Raw genomic sequence first — 19986 nt, 5'->3', positions numbered from 1 at the left:
TGTGGAGATGTCAGTTTGGTATTAACGGAATGCACAAGGAGAGCATCCCCAGAAAAGATTTGCAAATCTGGACAGAAGTGGATTTTCTTTTGCTGAGGCAGAGCGCTAGACTTTGAATCCTCTTCTGCCAGTCCAGAGAGGCGAAAGCTTTCACTTGTTCTGTATCTAATACGGCTCCTAGAAAGGTAATGTTGTTTGATGGCATTAGGTGTGATTTTTTTGGTAGTTGACTGAGAGGCCTAATCTTTGAAAGAGGGAGAGGCATGTTGTTGTGTCTCTGGCTGCCCTGGACGCTATTCGAACTTTTATTAGCCAATCGTCCAAGTATGGAAACACTTGAATTCCCATTTGTCTGAGGTGGGTTGTCACAGGAGCTAAGACCTTGGTGAAAACTTGAGGAGCCGATCTCAGGCCGAAAGGTAACACTATGAATTGGTAGTGGGTGCCTGCAACTCTGAAGCGTAAGAATTTCCTGTGACCGGGGTGGATCGGGATATGGAAATAGGCACCTTGGAGGTCCAAGGCCGTCATGAAATCCCCATGGTTAAGTAATCGTAACACATCTTGTAGAGTATTCATCCGAAATGACTTTTTTCAGGAATTTGTTTACACATCGAAGGACTAAGATAGGTCGGCAGTCTCCTGTCTTTTTCTGGATGAGGAAGAAGCAAGAGTAGAATCCGGTTCCCCTCTGAGTCTTTGGTACAATTTCTATTGTTCCCTTGTCCATCATACAACACAATAGGACCCATACGTTTGATTGCTACAATTCTTAAGGGCAAGAAGGAAGATCCTCCAGAATCCACTCCTGTCAACGGTGAGAAATGGGCTGTTGATGAAGCTGTTGTTGACAGTCTCGTCGACAGTACGCTTGTCGATAATGTGCTTGTTCTTGTAGTTGTCGAAGGGGTTTTCGTCAACGGGGTTTAGCCTGTGGCTCACCAGTGAACGTTGACAGAGCCGTCGACAGTGTGTGCGTTAACTAGTGTGTATCAAATTTTTACATAGAGGACTATCCACTGACAGATGGTTCTTTTATACACTCCATTTCCTTTCTTCTGCCCCGAGAAGCTCACAAAGAGCTAGTCATCCCCTTGATGATGAGTGACAGCCTGATCGGAGGACAGGCGCACATGCCCAGAATTTCTGTGTGCCACACTCTCCTAGCTCAATCCGGAGGCACTAGGAATACTTGGATACAGTCACCCCTAATTTTCTTCAGAACTTAAGCCAGGAGACGCAGAGGCACAAAAGCATATCAGAGTCCAGAGCTCTTCTTTATGTGGAAGGTGCCCATGTGAGAAAAACTGCTTGTGCACTTCAATGCAAAACAGTGATGACATTGCGTGTTCTAAGCAGTGGCGAAGAATTCAAGCCGTCGACGACGATAACTTCTTTCATATATTTATAGCCTGGGTAGATAAGGAAGTGCCATACTTCAAGCTCACCAATGATATTGTCGTAGATGACAATGTTACTATCATGGGCAACTATGGAGCTGTGAAAGTCGCCGTCACTGTGGTAATAGATGATGCAAAACTTTCCTCGACAGCGTGCTCGTCGCTGACGAGACTGAGCTTCTTGACGTCGACGGTGGCAAAGAGCTAGATGGCTTCTTAAGTTTCATTGAAGTGGCAGCTGGGGTGGAAGGGTCAGAATTAATTTTTTCACCATGTTTCTTTGAAGTAGAAAGAAGTTCTTCAGTTTTTTCCTTCATAGAGTGCACATTTTTAGCTGCCTTACTTATTTTTGGAGAAAGATTCTCAACACATCTTTTCCTTGATCTCACAGAGGCGTTGCTGTCATCATCAGAGAGGGTTTCTCTGGTTTTATGTTTTTTAAGCCAAAGCAGGGGGCTGGCTTCTCTGTCCCTCAAGGTCTTGCTAGGAAAGGTTCTACAAATTATACAGTCTTTCACCTTGTGCTCTGGGAGAAGAAAGTAAATGCAGTCCTTGTGAGGGTCCTCACAGTGAAACCTTAGCTTACCACAGGTGTTGCAGGGTCAAAACAAACCTTTCTTTGCTGTAGACATGGTATAGAAATCAGAGTTGTCGATGTAGAACAATATTTGGAAACATTTCCTGTGAGGAAAAGTAAACTTAGCAGAGCTCAGGGAGACTCCCTTACACACGACGAGCAGTAGAAAATCTAAGAGACTGGAGCCTCTGTGCTGAGGGTTCTAAAGGGTGGTCTCTTCTGATTGACTGGACTTTGGGTCTTTTACAATGGAGCGGATAAGCTGTTATAGTGAACGTATTTTTCCATTGATTTCAATGTTATAAATGTAATCTACTGCTTTCTATATACCGTGGGACTTCCACTTCAATGACTGGAAATTATTCAAGCATGTGAATCTATGAAAGATACCCCAATACTGGAGAACATAATTTCTTTCCTTCCATCCAGAGAATGATGTTTGGGAACTAAAACCACTGGGCTGGTCCAGGAGCTTTCAGAGTGCTCAATTACTCCAAATTCCAGCACATTGCTGACCTCAGCTTTGATGCTCTCCTTGACATGATCAGACTGTCTATAGATTTTGTTTTTGACAGACAGGCTATCCCACGTCCAAATCATGTGTACACCAGGTAGTCTGGCCAGGGGTCAAGGAGAAGAGCTCAGCATACTGATGAGACTTGCTTACAGTCTGCTGTTGGTCAGAGAGGGTCTCTGAAAAGACCACTCCATCTACTGAACCAGCTTTTGGATGGCTGGAGAGATCACGGAGAGGTTCACTTTCAGCTCCCTGTCCCTCATCAGTAATTATGGTCATTTCAGCTCTGTCATGATAGGGTTTAAGGCAGTTTACGAGGATATCCTTTTTGGGGTTCCTGCAAGAGCCTAAGGGGGTTATTCTAACTTTGGAGGAGTGTTAATCCGTCCCAAAAGTGACGGTAAAGTGACGGATATACCACCAGCCGTATTACGAGTTCCATAGGATATAATGGACTCATAATACGGCTGGTGGTAAATCCGTCACTTTTCCGTCACTTTTGGGACGGATTAACACCTCCTCCAAAGTTAGAATAACCCCCTAAGTCTTCCCTTTTTCTCTCTAGGACAGGGTAGGATCCACTCCACTTTTCTAGGAGAGTCTTAGGAGCCACAGGCTCTAAAACCCATACCTTCTGCCCTGGTTGGAACTTCACCGGTGCAGCCTTTTGGTCATAGCAGAGCTTCTGGAGATCTTGGCTGGCCTCAAGGTTTTTAAATGTTTTTTCCATTTACTCAGCGATTCTGGAGCAAAGGCCAAGTACATTGTCCCCAATATCCTTTTTAGGTTCTCCGAGAGGTCTCTTCCATCCCTCCTTCACAAGAGAAAGTGATCCCCTTACAGGATGCCCAAACATAAGTTGGTCATAGTGTGGGCACAGCCAGCCTTTTCCTGGATCCTAGGAAACTAGTGGTTAATACAAATGATGGGTACTGTACTTTACCACTGGTGTCTTAAAAGAACAATGTTTTGCATTCCAACTGGATAACCAATATACTCCCTTTAGGTATGTGAAAGTTTGGTAGCTAAAACGGAATTCTAGAAATTATTCTAAAAGAAATAGGTCTTAATTAACAGATACCCTTGACATGGTAATCAAGATTATGTTATAGAGAACAACTACTGATGGTCTCAGAATGTTCTGTGCCTGATATACTACCCCAAATATAGTTTTTATTATATCAGAGCACACATTAGGAGTAAAGAGGAAATGTGACATTTTAGAGTCCAGCTTATCACTTCATTTTTTTTTTTTAAATAAATCATTTTGAGAAGCTCAACCTTCCCATTAAGGTTACTATTTTGATTTTCGATTTATTTTTTTAGAACTAAATCAAATATTTCATAGTTTGTGTATTTCTTTGATTAATACTTGTTTCTGTATTTTTGTGTATTGTTTTGAGGTTCAAAGAGTAGAAATGACTTGGGTTGAAAGGCCTGTCTTGCAGTAATGATTCAGTGGAGGGCCACAGAAGTCAAAACGTTAAGAACATTTGAATAACATCTTATAGAAGATGTGGGCCTCTAAGACAATGTTTGGGTGTATTTCATAAGTTTCAGGTTTAATGCAATGTTTGTTTTGTCTAGGCAGTAAATTAGGCTGTGGTTGTAGACAGGGATATACAAAGTATCAATGTGCATACATTATGCCTGCCTTCTGCCCTAGTTTCTCTTAAGCTTTGGATACAAGGGGGAACAACTTATTGGGTTTAAACCAGAGCACCTGAAGCACTGCATAATCATAAAATGAGAAGCTAGTGCTCAGGGGCCTGTGCTGACTTCAGAGCACTACTGAATGTAGTCAGAACAAGATGGTGGTGTGCAGTTGCTTTGGACATCTCAGACTGGACCACTGTGTAAACAGAACATAACATGCTGGTGAACAGGAGCCTGCAGTTACCTCAGATCAGGCCAGACAACAATCAGAGAGTAAGAGAAGGTCTTGCTGGAGCTTGTGATGTACCGAGTATGACCTTATGTAATTTGAACATAGGACTGAAGTGCACAAGAACCTGCGGTCAGCTCACAGCGGGCCTCAATGTGATAAGAGCATGGTAGTGCGATCTGTAGGGACAGGAAGAAATCTCAGGTCTGGCCTTAATGCTATAAGAACAAGATCTGATGGTGTGCAGGGCTCTATGGTAATGTCAGTACAGATGGTGGTAAACTGGATCTGGTCCATACCGCAGTGCAGGCCATGGTGTAATTGCAAGATGATACAGTAATGCCTATGGTTCAAAGTGAAGCCAGTGATAGATTAGCTTTGCAGTTCTACCACAGACACATTAGGTCTCTCTGGAGCAGGCCTTTGCTGAAAGTAATACAAGGTCATGTTTTTTCCACTAATCATGTTTGGAAGTCAATTCAGTTCCTGTCTCAGATTAGTGACTCTTCCCCGATGTGTAAGGATGTATGTTTGCGACGGTCAGGATCAATGGAAATAGCTGGTACATAAAAGATTCAAACCAATCGCTGAGCCTACAACCAGCTCCTTAAGGTGGACCACAATTCTTTGCAGTGGCAGTCACCTTACGTACAACAAACTGACGTTATAGCAACATTAGGGTGCACTGGAAAATAAATCAGTAGAGAGGCGGAAGGAATTGGGGGAGCGAAGAATGATGAAGCAAATTACCTGGGATCAAATCTCATCAGGATGTAACCGAGCCTCTTCAAATGACTGAACACCTAGAATCAGAATTCATACACTTAGCAAAGGCAACACACCCTGTGAGACAAGCACACTAGGCTAAATTGCACTGACGAATTAAACAATGACTTTAGTTACTACAAAGAGGATGATAGGGGGGAGGTGACCGGTGCTAAAATTGCCTTCCCTAACGTTGCAGTGAGATGGATGCCTTACTTTCAGATTACCACCCCCCCCTTTTAATTTCAACTATATTCCCCATCTATTTGTAGTGGTGTGTACATTCATTGATATATTGGCCATAATGTGTCTGTAGTTTTTCAAGTACCACTGAAGAGAACTTCATAAATCTTTGGGTCAAGAAGGAGGAACTACAGGAGACTAACTGCATATCATGTCTTCCTAATTTGGAGAACGTACCAGTTTTGTGTAACTTGCATCAATCTGTAAGAGAATGACAGTTCCTCTTACACTGGCAATGTATGCTTCAAGGAGATCAAAAAGCTTCTTGCACTCTAATGAAACCAGCCTGTTTTTTGGAAAAGCGCTGTGGAGGCTGCAGAAGCACAAAAGTTTGACTTTTTTTCAAATTCTCAGTTTACTGCGAAGTCATTTTCCTTTGGACCACTGCCTGGTTCTGAAAACTAACTGTTTGGGAGGGTTACAAATATTATTGAATTTGAGGTTCATGGATCAAGGCACTCAAAGAGTATGCCATTACTATACCTGAATTGCACTTTTTAGCACCTCACCTCCTAATAACTAGAAACCAAAGATTTTCCAAAAAGAGATGTGTGCACCCATGCATATCTACGTACACTGCCTTTCGTGGCTTTGGCCTATGGGTAAATCAGATTTGTGGGATATGTCCATAATTGGAAGTTATTCAAAATATGGCGCTTTACATTTTTCTACTACTTCCTACATGATAGATTTTGCACATTGCTCAAAACGTTCCTAGTTCTTGACACAGCATATCACCATTACTATTGCTGTATTAATCTGGTGAAGCCAAACAGGAATTCCGATATGGCCGTTTACCTAACCTTCCCAGGCTCGTATTTAGAAGTAGTACCATCTGAATATATTTTTTTAGCTTCTAAAGAAAAGCATGTCCAGGTGATGCTAAGAAAAGAGGGACCTAAACAGGCAAATGGGCTGCATTTGTGATATGCTTAGCCAAGTCATTTAAATAATTTGGCTGCTCCATTGCTTTCTCTGGACAGGCTGGCAACGAAATTACAAAGGTCCTTGTAAGCCAAAGTAGAGTAGTGGGCAAAAAAGGAAATGGGGAAGTGGCATTAATGGTGTGTAGCTATAGGCTAAAAGCTACAGGTATTAGCTTGTTTATATTAGTTCAAAATACAGGTGGAACTGAACATAAGTTAGAGAAGAGGATGAAGGACCGGCTTTCTCAGGTATAGTGAAAAATTGTGACAAACTCCTCATCCAAAAGGATATTTATCTCCATTCTCTAGGAAGAACAAAGGTCAGATGCAGTTCAGATTAACTAATCGCTCTAAGAGCTCTTCTATTAATTTATCATCTGAAGAAATGTAGGACTAACTTCAGTACTCAAATTGAAAAGGTGTCTTGTATAGTCTCTGCTATAATGAAGGCATCTGCAAACTTGGGGGAGGGGGTGAAATTTAACCTGGAGGATATACCGAATTCAATAATGGATTGTAAAATTATGAAATTTAGGTTGCTGATCAGTAGTCCTGGCCAAGGTTTTACTGGATAGAGATTGTAAATCGTCTTTCTAAAGCTCATAATGATTATATCAGGTTTTGAATGTCGGAAAAGGAGAAACAAATGGTGCAAATTGTATTTAAAAATTAATTTCGGTTTTAGGATTTTTTTGTAGACTAGAGAATTAGTTGAATGAGATAATACAGTTACATGTTTCCCTTAAAAGCGACGTTGATTTTTTCACAAAGAAAATAATAATACGGTTATTGGGCTGCACTTTTCAACAAGAAACTCTTACTTCGCTCTTATTAATCAATGTAACATTTTTCACTGGCTGATTAAAAAAAATGTCATATTGAGTGAAACGCAGGGAAGGAACTTAATATGCAAATGTGCAGCAGCAGTTTATCAGCAGTGGCAAAAAAACGGAACTGCTTGAAATACTGCTAGAATAATGAACATTTGCTGCTCACAGTATCAGAGTACAATAAATATTTCAAGAAGCATGCAAGTGTCTGGGAGTATAGATTAGGGGAAACACGCCCTAGGGTGACACAAAGTGCAACAAATGCAGAAATCAATTTCAGTTCACAACCACTACATGTTTAGGAGGCACAAAGAGGTTTCCGGAGGAAGGATTAACAAATCTCTTGAAATACTATTTATATGACGTACGTATTACTGCTACTTTCAACTAGTTTATTTTGTGAGGTACACACAGTGATGCTGCTTCCAAAGTCCTTTTTAATGAACAGGTGCTGCATTATCACCATGATTAACTTTCACAATCTCAATAAAAACGTGCTGTGATATAACATGAAAGCCGAAGTTACTTAGTCAATTTCATGCCTTAAACTGGATCCTGTGTGGTCAAGGAATTCCAGACGCTTGGATTTCGGTGAAAATATTCCAGATGCCTGGGTTTGCGCAAAGGTGGAACTAGACCATCAGTTCCATCTCCCACCTAATCAATAAGGGGAGATGAAGGAACTTAAACAAGCATAAGACTTCAGCCTGTCCATGTAGAGATAAAGGGTCTTATTTTACAAGGTTCACTGACTGTTTCTGGGCCTGAATAATGCCAGTAGTGAGTGGGCCTTACAGGAAGATCTTTTTCTTTAAGTCTTGCAGCATCATCAAGGAAAGGTGCAGTATTCGAGGAAGCTAACCATCGTTATTCTACACAAGCCATTACGAAACTCAAATAAAAGGGCCGTAGAGATTAGCCAGTTTAAAAAATGCCTGTTCATGCAAAAAAACATCCCAAACTGTGGTGTCTACCTGGTACTGCAGGAGGGAGGTGGATTTGCTGGGCAGCAGTCTCTCATAGGCTTCTTGGATAGACATGGGCAGGCTTCGGTAGAAGAGCTGAATTGAGCCCTAGGACGAGAAAAGTATAGGCAGGTACAGTCAGCTGTAAAAAGAGAGAAGCTAAAACGATACAGGTGATGGTGCTTAAGTGAAGAACGCGATGTACACTATTCAAGAGGAGAACAGCATTAGTAATATATGTTACTGCATGAAGCAATGGAAGGTATGCAAGACTATTCTATCGGAGACGGTAAGGATGTTAAAGTTGGTTGAGGCTCACCTAAAGGATCGGACAAATAACAAGCATGAGGCACATATCCAAATTGGAAGTTACAGGCTAGGCCATTGGTATTCCCTTTTGGATTTCATCACTAATGACTAACATCACATCACACCGAGACAACAATTTTCAAAGGTGACAGTACAATGAGTGAGCAGGATGTAGTGATCAAATAAAAGAGAACGAACAAGGAGAGCTGTTTAACACTAATAAACATTGATAAATGTTGTGAGATTAGCCTGAATTACTGTTATCAAACTGCAACTGCATTTGGACGTTTTGGCTTGTCATGACAGTCTTCCTCTCATTGCCACCCTGAACAGCCAGCCACACATTTCTGTCCATACTCACACACTCGAGCAAGTAGATGGCCTCTTCTGTCTGCAGACACTGCTTCCCTCGCCTGGTGAATCCCATGGTGTGCCAAAATTTCCCCTGCATGCAAATGGCAGTGTCAAAGCCAGGCAGAGGCAAAACAGTCAACAATTAGAAAGGCTCCCCTCCAGACTACAAATTTGCCCCTCAGTGCGTTCACGGCAACTTCAAACTGGCCTTCAATCACTTGGACAGAGAAAATATTTAATGAAACAGTTATTTTTTCCTATAAAACTGTTTCTTCTGTATAATAATAATAATTGTTTTCCATGCTATACACATTTTCAATTTCTTTTACAATTTTTCTGAACTCATCATGGTTTTATTTGTAATAATTCATAGCTGCGCTAAAAGGAAAGCTTTTCAAATATTCTGCTCCCCTTCCGGTATGACCACCAATCACTAAAAAAACAAAAAGGTAAGCAGTGAATTTGAGAAGGGCACTGGAGACCTACTGTTGCAGGCATGTAGCTTTCCTCTCGAGCACTGGGTCGTTTTCACTTTCAGAATTTTAAAATGGGACACCAAGCAGCATATAAGTAGGGGATAGTAACTCTGAAGAGCCATTTCAAATGGAAAACAGTATTAAGCTGTGATAGTTTCAAATCGTACAGCTAAAGGTATATGCAGCTTCTCTCAAGAGTGTCATCAGATGGAGGTATCCTAAGAGAGCAGCTACTACAGCCTTAATCTTATGGAATAAGCTCTGGATCGACTTGGTAAACAACATTATCTTCCATTGAGTAAATGGGATGCTTGACACAATAAACCGCAAAACTGCAAAAACGAAGGAAATTACTTAACAGTGCATTACAAAGTCAAGGCAGCTTTGAAGGACCAATGTCCTCTTTCAAAGCCAGTACCCTCGTCAACAGAGAATATATGCGTTCTCAGTTTGAATACTGCTAGGATATACATGCAATTTTAGGACCTGGGAAAGGCTTGAAACTGCCTCACACCAGGACACAAAGGCTAGACAGGTCCCAACACAACCCCCTGTTCTGTATTTCTGTTACCTAAATGAGAGTTTGGTCTGGGTTACTTGCCCTCACTCTTATTTTGTAATCGTCAGAAGACTGTTCCTGGAAGACCTAAGCAAACTTTGCAGTACAGCATATACTTACATACCTGCTGTGAGAGCATATGTAAAGGAAAACATCATCCTAAAGCTGGAACTGCTACTGCAGCACATCAGAACAAACGACCACATAAAATGGATCAGGTTAGGAGAGAAGAGTTTAAGCTAGCCATGAATGCAGAAGCTATACAAATATAGCCTTATAGCTCACTGCCGAGGGTTACAGTGGTTGTTAAAGGACTGAACCAGAGTTATAGGTCCAAGCCACAGGCTAACAACTGGAGAAGCCCGAGGCAGAAGTGTGATAAGGGTATTAGACCATTCACTAATGGTAGAATGTTCTAAATTTAAAAGAAAGAAACAAAGACAAACATAGGAACGTTGAAGTAGAAGGCTCATACTAGCTATTATAACCCAGAGCTACTCCAATCTGTTAAATGGAGCTCTCAACATTCCACTGTTTTAATATAGCTTTATAGCCCACCATAGCGGGCTATACCATCTATTGAAGGCCTGCTTCGGCTCGGGCCTGTAACAAGGTAGTGGACCTTTAATGTCCAGTATACCCCAGCTACAGTAGGCATAAAGATATTTTAGAATATTCTACCCCATGAGGGCAGAATGTTCTAATTACTAAAACAAAGGTCTCTCAGAGCCTGAGGGGGTTGAAATCCCCCTTCGGCTCCAAAGCCTTTGTTTTACAACTCTTGCTGTGAATATTCTACACCTAACAGTGCACAAAGGGATACGGCTGTTAGCTGCTGAACATTCACAGCAAGAGCTGTTAAAAGGGGCTTAAATCAGCTATTGGTTCTCCCTGGCTTGGTTGAACTGCTTTTTGTAGTTCAGCCAAGCCAGGGAGATCCAAAGCTGAGTAGCATTCACCCCCCCCTCCATCTGAAGTCCTAGTACAACTGAGCTACAGGGGTAGGGAAGGATGAAGACTGTTTGTCCAATTCTGCACGTCCTTTATCTTTTGCTATCCTCTGCCTAAATAAAATATTTGAGATGCAGGGGAAAGAGAAAGGCAGATGCTGCATGCTAGGACACTGAAATGTTGAGAGCAGAGGGCCTATACCAGTTCACAAAGGCAACTGTTGCCCCACTGTCTTCAATGGCGCTCTCAACGTTCCAATGTTCTAATATCCATAATATCCCCAATGTTTAAATGAGTTCAGAACCTATCAGCAAGTTTCAGGGTTTAAGATCAACCTCAACAAATAGAGGGGACTTAACCTCTCACTCACTTAGATGGAATGAAATAGATAGAACCCTCAGCCTCTTCAGAACCAAAGAGTTCCACTCCTGGCCCTCCACAAAGTGAAGGGTTCAGAACTAGAGAGAGTTGCAAAAATAAGTCACTCTCCTTAAAAGGGGGCATCGCCACCCTCAAAAGTTCCATACTATTCAAAATACTCTACACTTTCCAAGCATTACCGATACACATGCAGAGGGAATACCTGCTAGGGCTACAACAGTTATGCTTTGACTTTTCTGGCAAGTCAAAAGAGCTAGAACAGGGAGAGCAAAATGCTTGTATTGACTTAGACACAGGGACATCGGTGCCAGATTCAGCAAAATACTATTATGCTCGCATTTACACTATCTCATCGAATGAACAAGAAGTGAAACGGACAAAGATTGGTGCATGACAGACTGTACATGAGGTGGTGGACTGCAACGGCAGGTCCCATGGACACCGCTAAACCATTCAACCACAAAGAAACCACACCCTATATATCGGCTCAATAACGAAAGCAATATTGATGGCCTGGGATATTCAAGGCTGAGAATAGACAAGGAATGAAATATGAGCTTAGAAGAAATTGGGAAATGTTGAAAGTGTCACATTATAAAACATAAAAAGCACTTTCTTATTTTTGTGACCAAGAACTCATTTGCAAATAAAGTTTAACTTTTTGTCACTAAATCATTAAATTGCCATTCAAGATGATTTCTTCATTTTTTTAAAAATGTTCTTTGAAATCTTACTTAGGACAAATCCAATCTTTGTAAACATTTAGAACGAGACCTCTCTGATTTTATAGTGGCTTTGTAAACCATGAATTCTTGGATAAACGAAAGCTATCTTGAGCTCAGCCTGTCTAAACCGAAACCCTCTGTAATGCTATCTGTATTTAACCACTGACTCTATCTTGACCACTGACTCCATTTTGTGCATAGCTTAGCTTCAGATGCTGTCACATTGGTGGTACAGGTAGTTTTCCACAAAGCTTGTTTTCTACACTGAACGCATTTTTGCTTCTTCTCATCAGCACCGGATTGCACCATGCAGGAACATATAATGGGGACAGTAGATGTGATAAGACAGTCTCGGCTTGGAATTGTTTACAATGTTTTCATTATGGAAAAGCACTGCTGCTCTGTCTCTGGAATGCGCATCAGGGCAGGGCCCGTTCTGTAGTGTGTTTTCGATGCAGACAGAGTACAGCCAGCCCTTGAACTTTATAACTTACGTGAAGGGAGGGGGAGGTTGTCAGAACCTTCCTGTTGGGTTTGTTTGAGGTATATAAGGTGGGGAAGCTTGGCGCGGAGGCATAAGGAACTCATTTTGGGGTTGGACACACTGTCCAGAGCAAAGTCCCATCGGGGAAGCTTCTCCTGTCTCAGCTGTCCAGGGTTACACAGCTTGACGTTGGCACCAGGATGACGCTGTTGGTTTGGATCCCCATGGTGATGCATGTTTATTCTTAATTATCTAGCTCGGCTGTGCACATATATATATATATATATATATATACACACTTCTTTATGTATTCTAGCATTTACATGTGTTTAACTGCATTCATGTTAAATGCTCATGTTATATTTTTGTGTGCTTTCATTTGAAATCTGGAAAGTATCTTAATAAATTCATTACTTAAACTAGGAGTGCTGCATTCCTCAACATCGTTTTCCTCTTAGTTTGAAGCAAAGCAGAACACCCTCCCATCACAATATATCTCTCTCCTTTAGATATTTAGGTTTTAGCTAAAATTCCAGGGCCTGGCTGGCCAAGCTAGTCTAAGTAGTCAAATCTGGGGAAATATTTCTTATATTTAAACATCTAAATTCAGCTATTACCACATCATGCCGTCACCAACAAGTGATGTATTGCTTCTTTCTCTATGAACTTATGGTCTAAAACACACTGACTCAATCTTGTCTCGATTTTAGTAATGCAGCGTATCCAGGGTTGGCTAAAAGAAGCAGAATCTGGCTGCTGTGGACACAGAATTCAGATGCAAGACCTTATTCAGTTTAAAGAAAGATGTTAAAGTAGCCGAAAATGAGCATCAGGAGAGCAACCTTTTGGAGGTCCTCTGTGTTATGGACACAATGCTTTATGGATGCTTGTAGTTCAAAACTGTTGCTGAGAAATGTTTTAAGTACATATTGCTGCAGCATTTAAGGCCTAACGTCCGACTGCTGTTCGGAAATCTTAGGACTAAACACGGACGATGGAAAGACAGATCATTCAGAGTACAGGGAGCCATCACTTGGAACAGCTTCTTGGACCTTCGATCTGAAACAATTAATTAGGAGAAATGTTAAATCCTAGTTATTTTCCATCTAGATATGCCGGCTGGCTGATTTTTTTTTTCCATTCATAGTGCCAAGATACTCGTTGAATGTGAACACTGGCCTTTATAAATGTTCCTTAAATAAATAATAAGTCATCTGCATATATTAGATAGAGAATTTCTCATAATAGGGAAAAGGAACGAGACAGTGATAGATAATCAAAAAGGTCCGATAACCCCAACGATAACATTAAGGGCACCAATAAACAACTGTCTGCTTTAGGCTGTTGGGCACTACTATTCATGCAGAGTATAAGGTATGATTATTACACAATACAAACACCCAATAGTCTTTATGTAATTCGTCCAAACACGTAGTCAACAGCAATGATCAGTTATCAGATAAAAGTGCTGAAGAACATGCAATCAATAAACACTGATCCTTGTGCATGAAGGTTCAGTATAAACATTTGTAGTAATATGAAAATTAAAGTCACCAAGTACACTAAACATACATTTAGTAGGTTCCCAAACAATTCTACCTGACACAAAACCGAATTAAAAGTTTTATCATTCAAGTATTCTGAAGGGATATAAACATTAACTATGCTAAATGCCACTACGTTGGTTATTAAGAAATTTAACATTTTACCACAAGCAGCCCCGCTCTGCAGCATATATTTTATCCCCTGAACATACATAGGAAGCATCAACAAATGATGACATACCTCCCTTACTCTGATGGAAGAAATACCCTTGACAGGTTACATTACAGTCTTACTCCAATGCAACAGCACTGGTGTTTCATAGTCACTAATATTTCACAGTAGCATTTTGTGCAATCCTACGTAAGTCAAAAAGTAGCAACCATCACCGCTGAATTCCAAAGCACCAATTTGAATGGTCAACTGGGTTTGGTGCATAGTCTGAGATTGGGATGACAATGCAAACGATAACAATCCCTAGTTACTGCTTTCCCAAGAGTAAGGAACTGTAACGTCTTGCTGTTGCACTGTTACAGACGGACCACGTTCAGATATGAGGTGATGAGAAATCTTGCAGTCCATTACTACACTTTTCAGTTAATCATGCTTGAATGGTGGACACATATGAACCAGTCTCTTACGGCTCAGTTATAATTATTAATCACAAACTTATGAGTAGTACATCAATGAACTCAGGCAAAATGACCTCAAAGCCTATGGAAAATAACTAATCAGCATTACTGTAAAAGAGGTCACAGTAGTGAATTATTTTAAAGATCTTCAACGATGTGGCTCTAGTAAAGTCTTCAATTTCCAAATGGAAGAGTTTTACCAGGGAAACATAAAAGATATTTAAAACTCTCAGTGCTGGAATTTGTGCATATCATTCTAAAACCTTGCTACGATTTAAATAAACTTGACTATTCTGGGAGGGTTAGCAATTTCTAACTTGGAGGGGTCCTGTGTCGCATTAGTAAAGTAATGCACTGAATAACTAACAAAGAAGTAATTTTGTTCCCTGCCACACTGAAGGTCACAGAGGACACACGATATTAAGAGAAGTCTAGGATGCCAAATCATTTGCATATTCTCAGAGGAAACTGAGCCCAGCGATGGCAGAGTCCAGGTCTGAAGGCCAGCTCAGAATATAAAATGGTTTTATATGACCTTTGGTTTATTTTGTAGAGTGTCAACATGATAATCCAGTTTAGTGCAGGCATAAGGGGCAAGTCATGACCGGATATAGAACCTAGATGCTTTAATATCGACTTTGTCACCAGTAACTTTGTATTAGGTTCTATTAACCCACATCACAGGATATGCAAGCGCCACTGACTTTTCTCTAACTAATTAGGTTCACCACAGCTCACAGTGATTAAAATGTGGCCTCTGAGGATAACAAGGAAGTTGTTTGTTTTAAGCATAGCACACAATATTTAGTACAGCAGCTAAGTTGTTAAAGTGTATCCAACTAGTCCTCAATGACTGCAATTACACAAGTTTGTCAGGGAATCCAAACACAATAACCTCACAATGCCACTGGAACCCATGTATTTAGTGAGAGGTCATTGTGAAAACCCAGGCTGTTTGTGACCTTTAACGACTGGATTTGGTACCAGCATTTATCTCTAGGACTGCTATAAAACAGGACTATCAAATTTTATAAGGACAGAGACAATACTTTTAAGACAGAAACTGTATTTAACTGGACAGCAACAACACTTCTTAGCAGGAATGTAGTCCTTTGCCAGGATAGAAATTACAACTCTAGCAACCATCCCAGCTTTGATGGAGCAGCACTGATATTTTGCAGCACAGATGCGACCAAGTGCTCTAACTTGTAAGTCTTGTGGGCTTTTAACCACGGCCACCTCACACCCATCACTATCACTTATTTGTGGGCTTGCCTTTCAAAAAATCCTTTGTTATCATTGGTAAACGCTTTACGTTTGTCCCTTCTTGGGGCGGTTTGGTTACCACCTTGGACACCGACCCGGTTACATTGATAATTGCACCTTTGACTGCGAGCAAATGTCTTTTTCCTTTTGTGTCTCTCCTTCATGCTCATCGCGGCCATGGCGCTTTGAATCGGCTCACTTATGTCAACAATTTTACTTTACATTTTCAATTTATGGGGCAAGAAAAGTCCAGTTATGAATTTACAAAATTAACAGCGCTACCTCGAGCGAACACGAGACCCATTGCATTGCAAATGCTTGTTATTCAGTCTGAAAGTACAGGCACTTCTCCCTCAGCACCGCTTCAGCTGGGTGGCCAGTACTTGCACTCTACTCAAGCCGAGCCTTTGCCAGACTTACTGCAGGAGACTTCAGCTCCACAAATCCTCTACGTGGCCGCCACTGAGCTTTCACCAAACTTCCGCTGCAAAAAAGAAAGAGAGTTTCTGAATGACAATAAGCTTAATGTAACAGGCCACCCCCCCCCAACGCATATAACAGAGAATGAGCTTACAGACGTTCCACCCGCTCTTCAGACAGAAGCAGCCACTGTTCCTCGCGGCACTGACGTAATTTTTCAGTCTGTGCTTCAGTGTGATCATTGATGAAGTCCTTCTGCCCATGTGAGCGCTGGGGCAGGCTGTGCTCCCGGGTCCGCGCTCCAAAAAGTTCTGCTGCCCTGGGGAGGGGACCCAGAAAAAAGATTATATGAAGAATACTGGCTAACGGTTCAACAGCACACACCAAAAACGTAACTGTCACTTTGTGGCTGATAACACGTATTACTTAGGTGGGTAGAAGTTCGGTAAAACAAGAAGTTTATTGGGCTCTGTGGACATAAATATGTACAAATGCTGTTTTACTCTAAGCATGCTACATCATATTTACATCCATCAGACAAATATGGGCTATCTTCCCCAGATGGTCCCCAAAGAGGGATAACTTCAGAGCACTACTTAAAGAACAGTCTCAGCATAGGGGTGGACTAGCACACAGGCAAGAAAAGAACAAAAACAAAAAACAAAAAAAACAAAAAAAACAAAAAACACACAGGACCCCGATTCAGAAACGTTGTATAGAACATAATAAGCCATGTAATATTTTTGCCAATTTATAAACATCCATTAATGCGTGCATGCATTCATCGTGGACAAGACGCAAGTTAGCCCAAAAATGTATGTAAATCTGCAAAAAGGCAAGTTTTGCCAATGGGTGATAATACTAATTCTGCGTCATTAACTTTCCCAAGGACAAGAGGTCATAAGGAAATTGTTACTTACCCTGTAAGCATCTGTTTGTAGCACATACTGTGATAGATTAATGAGCTATGCACGCTTCTGTCATCTAGTGTTGGTCTCGACATTGGCAAGATGTTTTCCTTCAAGCAGGGGCTTTGGAGTCACAGGATACACTGTGGCTCTACCCTTAGTAGGCAGTGTGCACAGACATGGATTCCATGGTAGACTGTTTTACTGCACAGTGGGTAAATCTAAGTATGGGGTAGTGAGTGAACGCAGTATGGTGCACCCACATATAATGAAAGGAAGTTAATTAATAAGTAAGATATCTGCAAGTAAAGACACGCTTTCAGAGAGGAAGGTGGATGCATGTGAATCTACAACACAATATACTATAAAAAGATGCTTACAGGGTAACATTTTTCATTTGTAGCAAACGGTAGCTACTGTATGATGCAGACATCTGAAACAAAGTTTTTAGGACAGTTTGTCCAATAGTCGTCTGTTGGTGGACTAAGCTATTTACATATTGGTGCTTGTTGAAAGTGTGTAGGGTTGCTCAATTGGCTGCTTTATTTATGTCAGCTAACAGGATATTAGCAAGGAAGGCTATGGTTGTTGCATTCTTGTGTTTAGAATGCAACCATGGTTTACAGGGAGGGCTTGTTTGGCTTTATGGCAGCATTTTTGGACGTCCTTGACTATCCACCTGGAAATAATGGTCTTAGAAATATGCTGGCTTTTCTGGGGTTTGGCAAAGGCTACTAACAATTATTCTGCTTTGCCTACAGGCCTGGTCCTATTGATGTAATAAAAGATAGTTTGACATCGAGGGTGTGCAAGGCTCTCTTTGTTACAGAGTCTGGTTAAGGAAAGAAGGCTGGGGGCTCTATAGTTTGGCTGAGGTGGAAAGGGGAAACCATTTTGCTGCCTAGCATGCTCGTGTGGTAGGCTTGCGGGACTCAAGTAAAATGTCCATGCACTCTTGTGGAAGGTGCAGGTAGGCAAACTTTAGGACTTCAGGTGCCAGACTAGTAGACTGAGCTGTCTGGGTTTCTGATTTGACCACTGTTATGTGTGGAAACGTGAGGCTTGTTGGTGAGCTTCTGCTGGGGACTGATTTGACATCAAGGAGTCTGCCTGTCATGGGGCTTCAAGGATCAGAATTTAGAGTGTCTGTTGCATCATCCGCATCACTTACGCAAGGCATGGGAGAGGCGGAAAAGCATACGCAAGGATCCCTGACCAGCTGATTCACTGACAGTGGGAGTAGGGAACCCGGAGGTAAAGTCTAGGCATTTTGCATTTTCGGACTGGAGGGAAAGGGTTGGTTGTGTGTGTGTGTGTGTGGGGAGGGGGGGGGGGGGGAGGGAGCTTGTGGGGTGCCTCAGAGCAGGAAAGTACTGGAGTAGGACTTGCAGGTGGAGTTCCCACTCCTGGACTCGTTTATATATGTGGCTGAGCAGGTCTGCCAAGTCACTTTCCACCCTTGGAAGGTACTCTGCCAGCAGGCATTTGAGGTGGTAGAGTACCTATTGCCTTGTTTTTGGAGATAATACATGGTGGTCCTGTTGTCTATTTTGATGAGGATTACTTTGCCTCAAATGACTGGGAGGAAAGACCAGAGAGTGAGGAGTACAAAAAGGAACTCAAGTTAGTTCATGTGCTGCCCTGATGGTGAAGGGCCTAGAGGCCATATTTACAAAAAGTAGGAATTGAGATTTCCTAATTGTGATTCTTACAGAATCACAATTCCTATTGTAAAAAAAATGTACATCTATTAAATTACGATTCCTGGTGGGTCGCAAATCGACCTTCCTCGTGAATATTGAGATAGGTTACAAATTGCAGACCATAAGACTTGCTAGCCGTTACATGGATGGTGGTCTGTTGGGGTCAGCAGACCACCGTGACTATGACTGCTTTTTGATAAAGCATTTTCTTATTTAATGCAGCCCTTTGTCCTTTATGCAAAACGGGATGCCTTCATAAAAAATAAAAAAATTAAAAAAATCACGTTTATTTATTATTTTTTTTAAGTAGGTAGTTATCCTTGGGACCACAGTCTGCTCTTAAAAATATTTTGTTGACATTCTCCAAGGGGATGAGGCCCCTTTCTATTTGTGAATGGTTACCACTACCTTTTACTAGTCTGTAAAAAATGAATGTTTTGCAACCATAATTCGGTCGGAAAACAATAATACATACCACTGCGATTCCATAATTGGAAAGCACATCCTAAACACACCCTTCCAAATACCAAATTGCGATTCTTTTACAAGTTATCGAATTGCAATTTACCATTTGTGCTTAAAAAATGCTTTATGCAGTTGCAAAGGGCAGATTCTGCAATTTGGGATGTTTGCGAACTCAAAAAAAGGTTTGTACATATGGCCCCGGATCCTCTGTATGGTCGTATGGTTGAGGTGTGCCCCAAAGCTGGAGATGAGAAGTCATCTGTGGTGATGGTGACTTGCGGAGTGGAGTCTAGCAAAACCTACCTTGCAATAAGTTGTTGCTGTTCTACCACTGCAGAGAGTGATAGATGTTGGCCTTTACCAACACTAGATCTTCCAATCGCCTCTCCGCTTGTAACCATTGAGCATTCTTAGAGCGGATGCATGTGGAACCAGGTGTGGGGTACTATGGAGATACAGTAGGCAGTCATGCCTGGCAGATGCATTAAAGTTCTGACTGTGACCTGATGCTTGGGATAAAAAATAAAATGAAAAAAAGGTAAAAGCTATTGCATTCCAACACCCTCTGTTAACTGGGGTAGGTTTTGCATGTGACCGTGTTGAGTAGACACAAGAGAAGGCTGCATTTGGAGGTGTTGCAGGTGGGAATTGGTGGCATTTATGGTGCATGTTAGGCTATGTAGCAGGGAGATGATAGCCTAGG

General features: G+C 41.5%; 1 protein-coding gene across 3 annotated transcripts in view; it reads right to left on the bottom strand.

The window, feature by feature from the left end:
- The window catches only part of TSEN54 (tRNA splicing endonuclease subunit 54), a 202657-nt gene that overhangs the window by 119201 nt on the left and 63470 nt on the right, over positions 1-19986 (bottom strand). For all 3 annotated transcript variants that reach the window (XM_069200157.1, XM_069200156.1, XM_069200155.1), the window contains 5 exons: positions 16362-16526; positions 16208-16271; positions 8779-8862; positions 8118-8216; positions 5130-5182 (listed from right to left, as the gene is read on the bottom strand). In XM_069200157.1, coding sequence (XP_069056258.1) covers positions 5130-5182; positions 8118-8216; positions 8779-8844 — 218 coding nt within the window. In that variant the 5' untranslated portion in view covers positions 8845-8862; positions 16208-16271; positions 16362-16526. The remainder of the gene's footprint in view (positions 1-5129; positions 5183-8117; positions 8217-8778; positions 8863-16207; positions 16272-16361; positions 16527-19986) is intronic.

This window comes from Pleurodeles waltl, chromosome 7 (genome assembly GCF_031143425.1).
Source record: "Pleurodeles waltl isolate 20211129_DDA chromosome 7, aPleWal1.hap1.20221129, whole genome shotgun sequence".
NCBI classification, from domain to species: domain Eukaryota; kingdom Metazoa; phylum Chordata; class Amphibia; order Caudata; family Salamandridae; genus Pleurodeles; species Pleurodeles waltl.
Note: the sequence above shows the minus strand (reverse complement) of the source record. Positions and strands in the feature narration are given on the sequence as shown.